Source organism: Balaenoptera physalus (assembly GCF_965194825.1).
Source record: "Balaenoptera physalus genome assembly, chromosome: 20".
In the NCBI taxonomy this organism is placed as follows: Eukaryota; Metazoa; Chordata; class Mammalia; order Artiodactyla; family Balaenopteridae; genus Balaenoptera; species Balaenoptera physalus.
Genome location: NC_138901.1, coordinates 40,786,119 through 40,803,090, shown reverse-complemented (window position 1 = coordinate 40,803,090; position 16,972 = coordinate 40,786,119). Strand labels below are relative to the sequence as shown.

Genomic DNA, 16,972 nt, shown 5'->3' with positions numbered 1-16,972 from the left:
TGTGCAAGGGCTTTCTTCTAGTTGTGGAAAGCGGGGGCCACTCTTCATCGCGGTGCGCGGGCCTCTCACTATCGCGGCCTCTCTTGTTGCGGAGCACAGGCTCCAGACGCGCAGGCTCAGTAATTGTGGTTCACGGGCCCAGTTGCTCCACAGCATGTGGGATCTTCCCGGACCAGGGCTTGAACCCGTGTCCCCTGCATTGGCAGGCAGATTCTCAACCACTGTGCCACCAGGGAAGCCCTCAAATCTAACTTTTAACCTCATCCTCAACGAAACTGTGGGAATGTTTTGAATACTATTTACATGGCCCCTAGTTTTTGTGACATTTTAATCCTTAAAACAATCCTATGGAAAACTAATTCACTTGTGAAATTAGTGTAAACTTAATACCAAAGCCAGAAAAAAAAAGAAGAAATGAAAAGAAAAAGGGAAAAAAGGCCAATTTCACTTGTATATATACAGATGGAAATAAATCATATTTAAAAAAAAAAGACAAGCAAATCAAATCTAGCACCATGCTAAAGAATAACATACCCAGAGCAAGTAGAGCCCACTCCAGAAATATAAAGATATTAATTATACAACAAATTATATAAATAGACCAAACTATCCCAATAACTGCTGAAAAAGTATTCACTTGATAAATTTTAAAAAAAATTTTAAATGGTACTCTAAGAAATTCAGAGACTAATCCAAACTAAATGTCAATACCTTTCCTGTAACCAGAAATAACTTGTTAAGAAAAAATTATACAGAACTTATAAAAAATAAAATTTAATTGACATAAAAAAATAACTTGAATAAGTTCACTCATTCAAAAACATTTACTAAGTGGTTACTATGTTTCAAGTAATATTCTAAATGCTAGATACGGTAGCAAAAACACATAAAAATCAACCTTCATGAATCTTACATTTTAATAATTTAAAAGAAAAAATTATTTCAGGGAATTCTCTGGTAGTCCGATGGTTAGGACTCGGTGGTTTCACTGCCAGGGCCTGGGTTCGATCCCTAACTGGGGAACTAAGATCCCACAAGCTGCGTGGCACAGCCAAAAAAATAAAAATAAAAAAGACTTTAAAAAGAATTATTTCATATTTCTAGCTGGAAAGACTACTGTAAAGATGTAAATTCTCTCCAAATTAATCTCTATGTTTAACATAATTCTAATCAAAATCCCAATACGATTTTCTTCTGTAGAATTTGACAAAATCATTATAAAGTTCATGTGAAAGATTATATATGTGAGAATGGACAGAAATATTGAACAAGAACAATAATGGCTAAAGGAACTGGAAATATCGAACATAAAAAAGAAAACCCAAAACCAGACATAGGTTTGTAATAAAACTTCGATACACATCAGAGCAACTTTCCAAAGTAATAGGAAAATGACATGTTATTCATTATGTGATGTTGACAAATAACCAATTATTAAAAAAAAAAAAATGAATCTGCACCCCATACTTGACACCAAAATTAATTAAAGGTATACATAAATTTTAAAAGTGGTATAATAATGTCCTAAAAGAATAGATAGGTGATGAGTCATATAATGTTAGTACCTCACTTTCAAAGAGTTTCCTCTTTATAAAATTCTATAATTAAAACACACCATAAACAAATAACAGTCAATACTGCAAAAAAATTGGCACTCACATCTTATACAAATGTCTTATACAAAACATCTATAATGTTATAACCTATCTGGAAAGCAATATGGCAATTTGTTTTTTTAAATCTTATAATTCCAAAATCTTTGATTTAGTAGTTTGGTCCTAAGGACAGAAATAAGTATACCTGTATACAGAGTTAGCTCTAAGGATATTCATTCCACCACTCTCTATAATGGCAAAATGTGGAGATAATTTAAATGTCCAACAATAAGGAATTTGTTAAGTAATGGTACGTATTTATGAAGAAATATTATATAGCTATTAAAAATCATGTTTCAGAAAAATATTTACTAAATAGGCAAATGTGTAAAGTGTATTATTAAAAAGGGTAGATTAAAAACATATGATTCCAACTTTGTGAAAGTTATCATATGTGCAAAGACTAAAGGGTTTTCTAGCAAAATTCTATGGTGATTACCTCTGGGCAGCAGAATTATGGGTGGTTTTACTTTGGTCTTTGTACATTTTTCACTTCCTCAATTTCCTCCAGTAAACACGCTTTTAATAAATGTTTTTATTTTAAAAGCCAGTTCTTTTGCATTAAGATATGAAAGTAATTAAGTAAATAATGAAATAAGTTTAAGATTCTTATACTGTTACTCTACACTACAGTCATTTAACTCTTAGAACCTTTTTTGGTCAAACTTGATTTTACAGCACTGAAACTTCAAGCTGCCAAGAAAAAACATCCGCCAATGTTTGCTTAAAGGTTTCTGCATTTTGATAGAGGCAGAGTTAACTTTCTTCTGGGAAGAAAATAATTAACTATCGAGTGCAAAGAAAAACTTCAAGTTCAGGAATTCAGAGGCAGTAAACATTACAGTTTCCCAAATACCACAGTATGTGTCTTGTTCTGCTGCTGACAAAGAAGGAAACTTCACACGAAACGGGACAGAAGCAGAAAAGGAAGCCAGACCCTGTTTTTAAATGAAGTTAAGCTTGAGGGAGAGAGTTAAGCAAGTAATACTTTTAGCTACTTAAGAGTGAGACTGTGTTTAGGATCCCACTGGCTGCTTTAAGAGCAGATAAACAGTTTCTCATATGTTCAATATTCATTAGTATTGTTTTTACTTCAAAAGCATGTAAAAATAAACTTTTACCTAGTAATAAAGTCTTCAGATGTAATAAATAGGAAACACTCTTTTAAGTATAAAAACTGGAAATATAATGGTAATGCTCATATTTTAATTGGGTATTAGTACACAGGGATTTATTATATTATCATTTCTTACACATATTCTTTTGGATCAATACACTATTTAACTAAAATTAATATATACACATGTATTATAAATATTTTAAAATAAATCAAAAATATGCATATGTGAAAAAAGATGTATATATACAAACACATTTTTTAATGACTATGATATTCTAATACTTGGCTCTATCTCAAGTGTCAGAATTCCATATTTGAGCTTCTACAGCTACCTGGTGGCTGCTGATAATGTTTAATATAAAGGCCAAAACCACAGACCAGTTAACAAGGTACTGAAACTACGACAAAACTTCACAGGTAGGAATAAATTTGAGGAAGAATACTTATCTTTTTTGGCTGTGGAAAAGCAAAATTCTCTCATGTTGTGACATATTCTCCAATTATTTATTCCCTGTGGAGATAAGAAACTAGACTAGAAAAAAATCTCCTGAACTATGGGAAAAAATTCTCCAAGGAAAGGCTGATCCCTCCATTTGTCTTCTACATCCCATCTCCTCTCACCTATCAAGGATATCCCTCCAGGGATTCTCTCATCAGCCTTCCCTCTCTACTAGATTACGCCCAACAGAATACAAACATTCTCTTAGCTCTTTCACCTTAAAAAGAAAAGAAAAAAAAAAGTCCTCTCCTGACCTCATTTTCCTCTCCAATTATCACATTCATTTCTCTCCTTCTCTTTACAATTCCTCAAAAGAACTGTCTGTACTCACTGTCTCCAGTATATCTCCTCTAATTTTCTTTTGAATCCACTACAATCAGGCTTTCATCCTAAAAAAAAGTGTTAACTTTACTAATAAAACTGTAAAGGTCAAAGGACGTCCAGCAAGCTATATGCGGTCATCAGCTGAGTCCTAACCTTACTTGATCCATCAACATCATTTGACACAGGTGATCTCTCTCTCTTTGAAACATTCTTTCCTTGGCATCCAGGACAACACATCCTCCTGAGTATCCTCCCACACCTTCCCGTTTGGTAATCTTACTTAATGTCATGATTTTAAATACCATTATATGCTGAAGAATCTCAAAGCTTCAGTGCTGGTATCTCCCCTAAATTCTAGGCCAGTATTTACAACTGTTTCCATAACATCCCCACTTGAAAGTCTATCAGACATCTCAAACTCCATACGTCCAAAACTAGCTCCTGATCCCCCACAGACCTGCTCATTTATTTCAGTCTATAGCCATTTCATAGGTTAGGCCAAAAGCTTCCACATCAGCCTTGGCTCCTGTCTCTCAAACCTCATGAATCCATCAGCAAAACCTCTCAGCTCTACCTTCAAAATACATATACAGGGACTTCCCTGGTGGTGCAGTGGTTAAGAATCTGCCTGCCAATGCAGGGGACACGGTTCGATCCCTGGTCCAGGAAGATCGCACATGCCACAGAGCAACTAAGCCCCTGCACCACTACTGAGCCTGCGCTCTACAGCCCGCGAACCGCAACTACTGGGCCCACACGCCACAACTACTGAAGCCCACATGCCTAGAGCCCGTGCTCCGCAACAAGAGAAGCCACCGCAATGAGAAGCCAGTGCACCACAACGAAGAGTAGCCCCCTCTCGCCACAACTAGACACAAGCCTGCGCGCAGCAATGAAGACCCAGCGCAGCCAAAAAAAAAAAGAAAAAAAATACATATACACTGCTACCAGTCCAGACCACCACCATCTTTTGCCTAGAATCTTGGAAAAACCTAACAACTTTCCTCTAATCTCCCAGTTCCTTTTCAAAGACTCAATCCAGGCTGGGTTGTACTCCTAACCTAAAATGCTTAACTTTCCAATTAAGATCCATCAGACTATTGCATAAAGAACAGCAGCTTCACACGAACACAGGGTTGAACTGAGCATGTCACTGGGGACTGGGATACATAATCTTTAAAGGTTCTTCCAGTCCAAAAAATTCTGAGTGACCTGTTAATTCTGCATGGTATATACACAAAAGTTGGCTACACTCGTCTCTGTACTTTTCTGTATTAAGATTTTTTTTTTTGCTAGACATTAATTTAAACAAAAACTAAGGGTGTATCTTAGTCCCCTGCTACAGTATTAAAGGTCTGAGTTCTCCCCAGAGTACCTCCTCGTAACTCATTCCCCTGCTATCCATTAAACCACAAGTGTCATATTCCTTAACAGAATTCATTACATGTGGATAAAAGTGGGAGACTATTACCTAATGCTTATTATTAGCCCATCTTGTCCTGATATGACAAAGACTATAATTACAGTTGTGGTATATCATCTGTACAACCCTAACACCTGTAGTCAGAAAAGAAAGCAGCTGAGAAATTCACAGAATACTTAAAACACAATACTTCGGAAAAATAAAAGAAACTGATCTGCCACACACTGAACAGTAACTTTAATTTATAGCTTTCAAAAAGTAAAACCACTCAGCTATGACAAATTAACCTCCCTTAAAAGAATTCTCCCTGCATTATATACTCAATGCCTACGACTTTTTAATGACACTCTTTTTGTTTCAAATATGGAACTAAATACATTTAACAAGGCTAAAATACAGGTGAATATTCTTTTTCAAATAGAGGAAAACATACTACATACTGATATCATCTATGCTAAATCTAACCTTCTGATATTATATGAAATAGCTAAGTCTGAAAGCCTAGTTCGGTGATAATTTCAATGGCAAAGGAAAACCTACTATTGGTTTTTTTCTATTGCTTTTAGATTGTTACTCTTCACACTAATGGAAGGAAGACTAGGGCACAGATTGAAATCAAGCAAAAATATTTCAGTTGCAGTTCCTTTAGGTTTATCTCTTAATTTACGTTTAGTTAGTAAGGTCACTAAAATTGTTAAAATATAGACAATTCAGTTATCCATTAATTCAGCCTGCTAAAAGCAGCACTGAGCCTTAAGTGGTGATTATATGCCCACACATACATGTATTTATGCACCAGAGTACACAATGCCTCCATTGCAAAGACTGTAGAATGTTGCTGGAGCTTGTTAGAATATTTGACCTTATTTTCTCATACAGCAGCCTAGAAAGTAACAAAATATAAGCAAATAAGATGAACTATCACTAGAAACATTCGCCTATGCACAACTTACCTAAAGTCTTTGTGTTTGCTAGGAGAGCTTCTTCGTAAGACAGTGTATAATAAAGCACCAAAAGCTGTGCTGTGATACTGAAACGCTGATTAAGGCGGATGTTGTCACCCTGGAGGTAATATTATAAATACTTTAAAATACTGTTAAATTTCATGAGTGCTCTTTGATAGCAAAAGCATTCAAAATAGATTATTCAGTGTTGCTGCTCCCAAGCTCAAACAAGTTGGGAGAAATGTTGCTGTGTTCGCATTAAACTCAAAGAGACAACTTGAAGTCTAAGTTAAATTTGAGATGGCTTGGGAGATGAAAAGCAACATGCTTAACAGTTTTTAAGATAGGAAGGGGCTTCCCTGGTGGCATGGTGGTTAAGAATCCGCCTGCCAATGCAGGGGACAGGGGTTCGAGCCCTGGTCCGGGATGATCCCACATGCCGTGGAGCAACTAAGTCCGTGCACCACAACTACTGAGCCCACGCGCCCTAGAGCCCGTGCTCAGCAACAAGAGAAGCCACCGCAACGAGAAGCCCATGCACCGCAACGAAGAGTAGCCCCCGCTCACTGCAACTAGAGAAAGCCCACGTGCAGCAACGAAGACCCAACGCAGCCAAAAATAAATAATTTTTTTAAAAAGTTACTGTTTTTTAAAAAAATAGAATATAGGGGAAAAAAGGCAACAGCAGTCCCATCAGGCTGCTTCTCAAAAAGCTTTACAGGAGTCTCAAGTATTATCTGAAATTACCATGAAGAAAATAATACCTAAAAATGATATTGTGTAGTTAAGTATATTTGGAGAAAAAAGATTTTCTTCAAGTTTTCCATTAATAATCTAGGTAGATCTTAGATCCCCAGGAAACTAAACAAAGCTGGTTGAATGTGTTGAAATGTCATGTAGTCTGTTGTTAAACACAACTTCCACAGCACTCCTTAAGCTTTAAAATGGAGCTCTTGGGACTTCCCTGACGGTCCAGTTGTTAAGACTTCATACTCCCAATGCAAGGGGCACAGTGCGGCCAAAAAAAAAGGAAAATGGAGCTCTTGAAAGAATTCCTCGAAAAGTGCCTATTCAACAAACTACTTGGAACTAATACCATTCTTTTCATATTTATAAGTGATCTAAAAAAACTGAATACCATCTTAAATTCAGAACCACCTAGAAGTTGTTCTCCTCTAATAATCAGGGAAAAAACATGGAGTCAGTCCAAAGAATAAAAGAAAAATAAGCTAATAAATGTAGAAAAGCCACTATTTTACCCCAATGACTCCTTGGAAAATATTGAGTATCTCCTGTTCTGTGACTGGCTGATTTGTGGCTTCTGGATTAGATTTAGATGCAGGAGTAAGTATAGAATTTATGTACACGTCAATCAGAGGAAGTAATTGAGGATGGAGTGGAGTGGAGGTTTCACAGAGCTGTCTATAAATCCAGTCCTAAAAAAGAAGGTTACAGGCACCAAATCAATTATGGCAATAAGAAAAAGCAAGCAAAATTTTAAAAGCACATATAATTTTACATGATTTATGAATCAGTGAAACTCACTATTAACTTTTAGCAGTTATTAAATATATTATCCAGTTTCACAGCTGTCTTTGATTTAAAAATAGGAAATACTTTTATACCCTAAAGTTGAGAATACCGTGAAGTGGAAGATAAATCTAAAATGATGAGTTTGAGTTTTGAGTTTGGACTTTGGGTTTTTAATCTATTAGTTTTCAAGTAGTGGGGAAAACACTGTTAAGTCCCTTCTATATCTGTATTTAGAGCACCATATGTGTTGCTGTAGAAGACCCCACAACAGAAAGAAATTTAGGGAGAGGGACAGTTCTTCACAACAAACCCTCAGACAGATTAAGAAAGTGACTTTGACAACCACTTATGGGAGATTAACTATCTACACAAATAGAGGCCAAGAAGAAATGCTGGGTGTGCATTTGGACTCTTAATTCTTATCTATTATATTGCTAAAAATATAAAGAAGCAGAAGGTACAATCAAGATGGAAAATAACTTCACTAAATCATGATAACAAGGATAATTAAATGTGATATATCAATGTATATATTGTTCATGGTTCTTTATAAATAAAATTGCCTCTTAGAAATGGTCCAAACAGATTTCTTTTACCTCCTGGGGTTCAGCCTTTTCTTTAGAGGACCTTTTAACTGTTTGGTATAGCCAACTACATAACAAATTGAAAACATATCAAAAATATGTTCAAGTTAGATGTTAGATGTCCTTATGACAAATGTACAAATACTGGTCATGGCTAACCAGCAACTTTCTCAGTTTGGTGAACAAAACCAAGTACAGAAATGGCAATTTTTACTAAGGTTTAATGAAATAGCTAAACGATATTACTGAGAATTTAAAAGGTACTAGTGTACATTTTGTAAATAACTGAACAGTTATACTGTTTTAAAAATCTGAAATTGAGAGCCTAATTACTGTAACTATATAAACGACTAGTAACTAGACACACTTCACACACGAAACCCACAGTAAAGGTCTACAGACTGAAACGGAACTGGGAAGAAAGCATTAACTTAGGTTGTAGCTTGAAATATAAGTGTAAGGTCATACTTTTATTGATACTTTGTGCTTTGTAAAGGAGCGACTCCTCAGAAGCTGGTAAATACAATGAATAGGCAAAAATCCAGTAATGTTGGCACTCAGGTTGCTGGTGACAGGGACACGAACTGCATGAGCTGTGACAACCTAAAAGGGAAAAATAGTATTAATACATATGACAGAACCAAATATAAAATTATTCTGAAAGAGGGAGGATTAGCCAGGTAGACTGTCAAAACTTAATACAAATGCGGTCCTCAGGAAGGAATGATAAAAACCAATTATTACGTGATTTAATTATTTTTGAGTGATGAGGTAGCATCATACATTTAGGTATTTGTGAAGTTCTCTACATTTTAAAATTTGCTTTTGAACACAGATATGTTGACGGGGGTTAGAGTAAGATTAAAAAATATATAAAATTTGGAATCATAAAATCTGGGCTCAATGACTTTAGCTAAGTCATTTTATCTTCTGAGTCTATTTTCACATCTACAAAACGAGACAATATTGTCTTACTTGCTTCAAAAGGTTTTTGCGAGAGGGAAATAAATTTCTTTGGAAAAATATATGTGACTTATAAAGTATCACATAAATATAAACAGGAATTTTTATTGTTATTCTCATTGTGTCATGCATAGACCACTAATTGTCTTTCAGAGACCCTCCCCAAAGGTGTCTTCCAGTTAGTTCAAACTAAACACATGAAAAATAACTTATGAGTCTCCTACATCCTATGTGTGACTGTTATGTGGAAGTGTATGTGCATTGAGGGGAGAAGGCAGAGTTTGGTACAGGAATGAGAATTTTTTTTTTGGCTGCACCGCACAGCTTGCATGATCTTAGTTCCCTGACCAGGGATTGAACCCACACCCTTGGCAGTGAAAAGGCGGAGACCTAACCACTGGACTGCCAGGGAATTCCCAATATTAATTAACCTAAAAGAAGCAACAATTACAGATCTATGAGTATTTTCAAATATTTCATTTTTTAAGATATACATATTTTTGTATTCTGAGATTTAAATTGATAAATGAACCTGGGAACTAATTTTTTTTTTAATTAATTAAATTATGTATTTATTTTTGGCTGCGTTGGGTCTTCGTTGCGGTGCACGGGCTTCTCACTACAGTGGCTTCTCTTATTGCAGAGCAGGGGCTCTAGGCACGCGGGCTTCAGTAGTTGTGGCTTGCAGGCTCCACAGCACAGGCTCAGAAGCTGTGATGCATGGGCTTAGTTGCTCTGCAGCACGTGGGATCTTCCTGCAACAGGGATCAAACCCGTGTCCCCTGCATTGGCAGGCGGATTCTTAACCACCACGCCACCAAGGAAGTCCCAGGAATTAATTTTAAATTTTAGCATAGTCTCCGTCAAAGACAAAAACTCTAATTCAAAAAGATACACGCACCCCAATGTTCATGGCAACACTATTTACAACAGCCAAAACGTGGAAGTGACCTAAGTGTCCATCAACAGATGAATGGTGTGTGTGTGTGTGTGTGTGTGTGTGTGTGTGTGTGTGTGTGTGTGTGTGTGTGAGATGGAATATTACTCAGCCATAAAAAAGAATGAAATAATGCCATTTTTATCAACATGGAATGACCTAGAGATTATCATACTAAGTGAAGTAAGTTAGAGAAAGAAAAATATTGTATGATATCACTTATATGAGGAATCTGAAAAACAGTACAAATGAACTTATCTACAAAATAGAAAGACTCATAGACATAGAAAACAAACTTATGATTACCAAAGGGGAAGGACGGGGAGGGATAAATTGAGAGTATGGGATTAACAGATGCACAGTATCATATATAAAACAGATAAACAATAAGGATTTACTGTATAGCACAGAAAACTATATTCAATATATTGTAATGAACTATAATGGAAAAGAATAACAAAAAATAATATAGATATATACACATATATATGTATAACCATATCACTTTGTTGTATATCTAAAACTAATACAATATTGTAAATCACCTATAATTCAATTTTAAAAAAAGAAAAAAATAAAAGAATAGTCTCCATCACTGGAAAAATAAAATATCATTAGGATTACCCATGGACAAAAGTGCTGAAACTAAATAAGAACAGGTAAATACTAGAATAAGGAATTTAGACTCTAGCTTATCATCTAGTTAGACATGCACCTCACAGCTGAAAAGGTTTAAATAGGTTTCTATGTTATTTTTCTCCTGACAATACCAGTTGATTACCCTATGTGAGATCCCAACCATCAATATCTAAGACTATACTCTTAAATATCTATTCAAAGTCTCCAAACTATGTAAATTTCTTTACTACATGTTTTTGTATGTAGTAAATAGCTTTAAAAGTAAATTTTAAATAGGATTATTCTTTACAGAAGTTTCTAATATTAAATAAATCATCACTGGAAACTAAAAAGGAATAAAAAAACTATATAATGCTCCTAAACTGAAACATGTAAGTTTTTCCCCAAAGAATGTTGTAAAAGAAAGTTAAAGAAGTACCCAGGAATAAAGTTAAAAGAAGTACCTGCTCAGTAAAAATTTCCTGTGTGAAGATAGTCTTCATCCTGCTCAAGGAGCTTGGCTTAATTACAATCTAAAACAACCAAAAGAATTTCAACAGCATGTGAAAATAAAATATATAAAGCACAATTTTCTCTGGTAAATTTATTATCTAAAATGACTGTGATATATAAAATTAATGTTCAAATACTCTATTTCAGAAGTAGCTTCTCAAACTCAACATTAAAGTGTGGTTTTCCTCAGAAACTGAACCAACATATAAAAGTACTTAGTAAATATACCATTATTGGCATTTCGAGTCAGTGGGAAGAAGTGAAGTATTCAATAAATGGAGGTAGGATAGCTATCTTTCTGGATAATACCTATAAAGATCTGCACATGATACCATATCCAAAATCAACTCCAAATGTATTAAAAATTTAAATTTAAAACATGAGGCTGCAAAAACACTAGAAGAAAATATAAGTGACCGTTTCTATAAACCTTAGGAAAGAAAAACATTTCTTAGCAGAAAAACAAAGAACCACAAAAAAAATACTTAATATATTACACACATAGAAAATAATAATTTTCACATGGCAAAAAAGACTGGGAAAAATCAACTGCGACATATTATATTGTACTTCTCCACTTTTAAAGACAATAAGGATTATAAGATGCACCACAGATTTAATAGTAGCTTTTCAAGAAAAAAAGAGGTGAAACATTACCACATTTACATTACACATCAACTGTAAAATGAATCCCAGTTTCAATATTGGGTAAAATATGTCTTGAAGTCAATGAAATATTGGGTTGGCCAAAAAGTTCCTTCGGGTTTTTCCATAAGGTGTTATAGAAAAACCCAAAGGAACTTTTTGGCCAACCCAATATGCTATATAAGGCATAACAGCATATCATTTACATATAAAGAGCCCTTCTGAATCAGTAAAAGGAAAAATAAATCAATAAAAATCCCTATAGAAAAACTGGGACGTCAACAAGCCTTTCACAAAAGAAATAAACCAGCTAAAGCACATAGATTTTTTAAAACTACCCCAAAAAACCTCTATATAAACTGTAGCTATAAAAAATAATAATAATAACCATAGTTTCACTAGTAATCAAAGAAATGCAAAATAAGTAAGATGATTTTTCACCATATTTGCAAAGATTAAAAAGAATGGTAATGCCCAGTGACGGTGAGAGTTTAGGAAAATAGGCACTCTCATTCACTAATGAGAACAGTTAAACTGGTATAATCTCTCTGGAAGATAATATGGCAATACACGTTAAACAGCTTAACATCACTATACTTTTACTTAGTACTGCTTTCTAGAACTTCATCCTAATAATCCAAAAAGTGTTTGAAGATATACATGTATGAGTGCCTGTGCATATATTTACATACATAAGGATATTCATCTAAGCATTATTCAGAAACTGGAAAATCTATATGGCAAATAAGAAAAGATCCATTAAGAATATCATGATCGGTCCATATGATGAACTACAATGCAGCCATTAAAAATTCTATTGTATTAGAATATTTATGGATATGAGGAAGTGCTTATCATATATTGGTAAGTTCATTAAAATTACAAAATATGTAGATCAATTTAAAGAAAGAACAGATACCAGACTATTAACAGTACCTGATATCTCTGAACATGGAATTATATCTTTCCCTTCTTTATTGTGTTTTCTAAGGTTTCTACATAGAACATCTATTATTCTTGTGAATAGTGTTTTCATAATGTATTTTTTCTAAGAGCTCTTGATAGTTTCAAACTATTAAACAACTAAAATTATTTCAAAATGAAAACAATCTATTTACTTAACATTACAAGAAAATGTCCAGCTTAGAAACACCGTCTTTAGAAAGAAGATAAAAGGAAATTACCTTCATCCCCAAAGTAGAACAGACCAAGTCAATGATAGCACTAAGTTGGTTGCTATGAAAGTACATAGCAACCAATAATAACATCTCCCCAAAAGAAGCAGAGACGCCTGAAGTACTGTTGAAACAGAAAAGAAAATATGAATTTCCAAAGAAAGGGATAAGAAATACTTACTCAGCTAACTGAAACAAAAAGTCGTCTTACCTCTCAAAATAAGCTTCTTCTTTTATCATCCAACTTAGCCACACTACCATTAGCTGTTCCTGTTCAGGCGTACTATATAAAACATATCAGAAGTCACTGGTTTAAGTCAGATATACTAGCATAAGAATAAAAAATCATTCTGGAATTATTTTTGGTAGAAATTATTTTTTCCTCAAAATAATGGCTTGTTGAATTGGCCATTAATTGTCATTGAGATATGAAGCAGTTCTACAGAAGAAGAATGAGAACCTTTACTTTTCTCTATGAATATGAACAGTCAAACCCTCTCAAAGTCTCAGTTACTGCATTTGAAGGTTGGAGAGAGTAAACGTCCTCACATTCCTTGGAAAAACAAAGGTCCTTTGGGACTAAAATGTTAGGATAACTGTACATACTAACAGCTGATACTTATTTCATATAGAAAAAAATCTAGTGTTAAAACTTAATCATCAAAAAGTCACAAACTGAGGGTCTTCCCTGGTGGCGCAGTGGTTAAGAATCTGCCTGCCAATGCAGGGGACATGGGTTCGAGCCCTGGTCCGGGAAGATCCCACATGCCGTGAGGCAACTAAGCCCGTGAGCCACAACTACTGAGCCTGCGCGTCTGGAGCCTGTGCTCCGCAACGGGAGAGGCCGCGACAGTGAGAGGCCCGCGCACCGCGATGAAGAGTGGCCCCCGCTCGCCGCAACTAGAGAAAGACCTCGCACAGAAACGAAGGCCCAACACAGCCAAAAATAAATATAAAATAAATTAATTAATTAAAGAAACGTTTAAAAAAAAAAAAGTCACAAACTGAGTACATGGACAGTAATAACTCAGACCGTCTTTTAGCTGGAAAATGAAATTTAGTTTATAGAAGCATTTTGAGCAGAACTCAAAATTACAGAGAAAAAAGTGATCACTACTCAAAAAGTAAAAAGAAATAGCCAGGAGCTCATCAGATATGAAAAATGGTTATAAAAACACACCAACAAGAATGACTTGTTTAAAGGGAATAATTTTGATTTGGAAAAATAATTTTCATTGATCTCCTTCTACTTCATTGCAGTGTAAACAGGTAAAACAAAATGCAACTACAAAGCCTGCTACCCAAAGCTAAGAAAATTAAAAAGGTCATTCTCAACCACACCTAAATCATTCCACTAATAAAAGACAGTGTTACGTAGTAGAAAGATTACAGCCTTTAGAGCCTGCCAGATCTGAGTGGGAATCCCATCTCTGCTAATCACTGTTAGTGTGACCCTGAACAAGAAATTTAAATAATCTTTTTGAACTTCAGCTCTCCTACCTATAATATAAAGATAAAAATACCCACCTTACAGAAGTAATGAGGATTAGAGACAATGCTTAGAAATTACTTCAGGTTTTATATATATATATATAAAACTGAATCACTTTGCTATACACCAGAAACTAACACAACGTTGTAAATCAACTATACTTTAATAAAATAAATTTTAAAAAAAAGAAAGAAATTACTTCAGGTAAAGAGAAAAGAAAGTACTTCATTTCATGTACTTAACTTCATACCTTCCTGAAACACACAACTCAAACTACATTAAAGGGATTTTCTTAAAAGGCATAAATGCATAGGATGATGATGAGGGACAACAACACAAACTATTGGAAGCCAGAGCCAACACGGATGAGTGATAACTGACTTAGCAGACCCGAGAAAGCAGAATACTAAACTGACAGGTGGGAAAACCAATCTACCACTTATACCACAGAATCCCCAAAGGCCTCAGAAACTGACAGCTCCAGGCAGTTCTGGGAGTGAGAATGAAGACAGAGACTAAATATAGACAGTCTATATGAGCAGTAGACCTCCAAATCACCTCCATTCTACACAACTAGATGAATACCCATCCCCCAGTAGAAAGGAGACTAGAGATTTATTCTCTGGATATGGTAAAAGAGGGTGTCTCTGAACTGACGGACAATCAGGGATATCCAGAGCACCTTTCTGAAAGTAGAAGAATTATGTGAATGATTATACTGCAGTCTGAGACCTCCCAGCCCTTAACCCTCACTTTATTTATAACTTTGCTTATGGATCTCCTGTTAGGCCTCCACTCCCTAAGCAAGACAATAGTCTTCTCTAAGACTCTGAAAAGCCCAAGAGTTTCCCATCTACGCATTCAGAAGTTCTAACCTGCTTTTTAGTTTCCCACTCTTAAATATGAACAGACAATCAAGAATTACCAAACCTCTGAAAAAAAGCTTCTAACTTGAAAAATAGAGAACAAAAAAAGGCAGAAAAAGAGAAACTTAGAGAAAAGAAACAGAACAAATAAAACCCCTTCAATCATTATGATTAATATCAGAGAAACCATGCCACAATGAAGCAGTAGACACTATAAAAAAGAAACGATCAGAATAAAAAAGAGCTCTTAGAAATTAAAAACTAAATAGGATTAGAGGACAAGGTTGAGAACAAATCCTAAAAGGCAGTATAGGCAGTATCTTTTTGAGGTGACTGAAATGTTCTAAAATTAGATTGTGGTAATGGTTGCATGATTTTGTAAATATACTAAAAACTATTAAATTGTACACTTTTTTTTTTTATTCAGGAGGCAATGTAAGTTGTACACTTTAAAATGGGTAAATTTTATGGTATGTAAATTGTGTTTCAATAAAGCTGTTTTTTAAAATGCAGAACAAGACAAAGATAAGGAAAATAAGAAAGAATAAGAAAATAAGATGATAATTTCAGGAAGTCCAATATCCAAATAAGAGGAGGTTTCAAACAGAGAAAATCCATGTGGTGGACATTACCAAGAAATTAGTTCAAGAAAATTTCCTAGAACTGAACACTGTGAGTTCCCAGGTTAAAAGGGCTAACTAAATACCTAGGATGAGGGCATTCCCTGGAGGTCCAGTGGTTAGGACTCAGAGCTCTCACTTCCAGGGCCCCGGGTTCGACCCCTGGTCGGGGAACTAAGATTCCACAAGCCATGTGAAGTGGCCAAAAAAAAAAAAAAAACACCTAAGATGAAAGACAAAACAGACCCATACAAAAGCACATCATCCAGAAATTTCAAAACCCTAGGGACAAAAGGCTAATCCTACATGACTCCACATTTAAAAAGAACAAGCCACAAAAAGGACCAGGAATCAGAATGTCATCAGATTTCTCAACAGTAACACTGGAAGTTAGAAGACAATAGAGCAAGACTTTCAAAATTCTCAAAGGGAATTATTTCCAACTTAGAATTCTATACCCCATCAAACTATCAATCAGGTGTCAAAGCAGAATAAAGACATATTCAGAAATACCCAGTCTTAAAATAATTTACCTCTCACATACCCATGCTAAAGAAGCAAAATGAGGGAGCAAATGAAAAAAGATGGAGGGACTTCCCTGGTAATCCGGTGGTTAAGACTCCACGCTCCCAATGCAGGGGGTCCGGTTCGATCCCTGGTCAGGGAACTAGATCCCACATGCTGCAAATAAAAGATCCCACATGCCGCAACTAAAAGATCTCACATGCCACAACTAAAGATCCCACGTGCTGCAACTAAAGATCCCGCACGCTACAAGGAAGATCCCGAGTGCCTCAACTAAGACCCAGCACAGCCAAATAAATAACTAAATAAATAAATAAAAGAAAAAAGTAAAAAGATGGAGACATAAGATGCAGGAAACAGAAGACCCAACAAAGGAGAGCTGAAGCAACTCCCCAAAATAATAGTGAAGAGCAATTCCCGGATGAGAGCTGTGTACCAGGTGCAGAGGTAACCAGTTCAAATGGGAGGTCAAAATGTTCCAGGAGAGATTTCCTCAAGAAAATGAAACTGGCAGAATATCTAATGAGTCTGAACAT

General features: G+C 35.3%; 1 protein-coding gene across 6 annotated transcripts in view; it reads right to left on the bottom strand.

Annotated features, from left to right (window-relative positions):
* INTS2 (integrator complex subunit 2) overlaps positions 1-16,972 on the bottom strand; it is a 55,484-nt gene that overhangs the window by 21,324 nt on the left and 17,188 nt on the right. For all 6 annotated transcript variants that reach the window (XM_082439932.1, XM_082439931.1, XM_082439929.1 and 3 more), the window contains exons 10-15: positions 13,145-13,216; positions 12,943-13,057; positions 11,065-11,133; positions 8,551-8,685; positions 7,225-7,401; positions 5,975-6,083 (exon numbers count right to left, since the gene is read on the bottom strand). In XM_082439932.1, the coding sequence (XP_082296058.1) occupies positions 5,975-6,083; positions 7,225-7,401; positions 8,551-8,685; positions 11,065-11,133; positions 12,943-13,057; positions 13,145-13,216 (677 nt within the window). The remainder of the gene's footprint in view (positions 1-5,974; positions 6,084-7,224; positions 7,402-8,550; positions 8,686-11,064; positions 11,134-12,942; positions 13,058-13,144; positions 13,217-16,972) is intronic.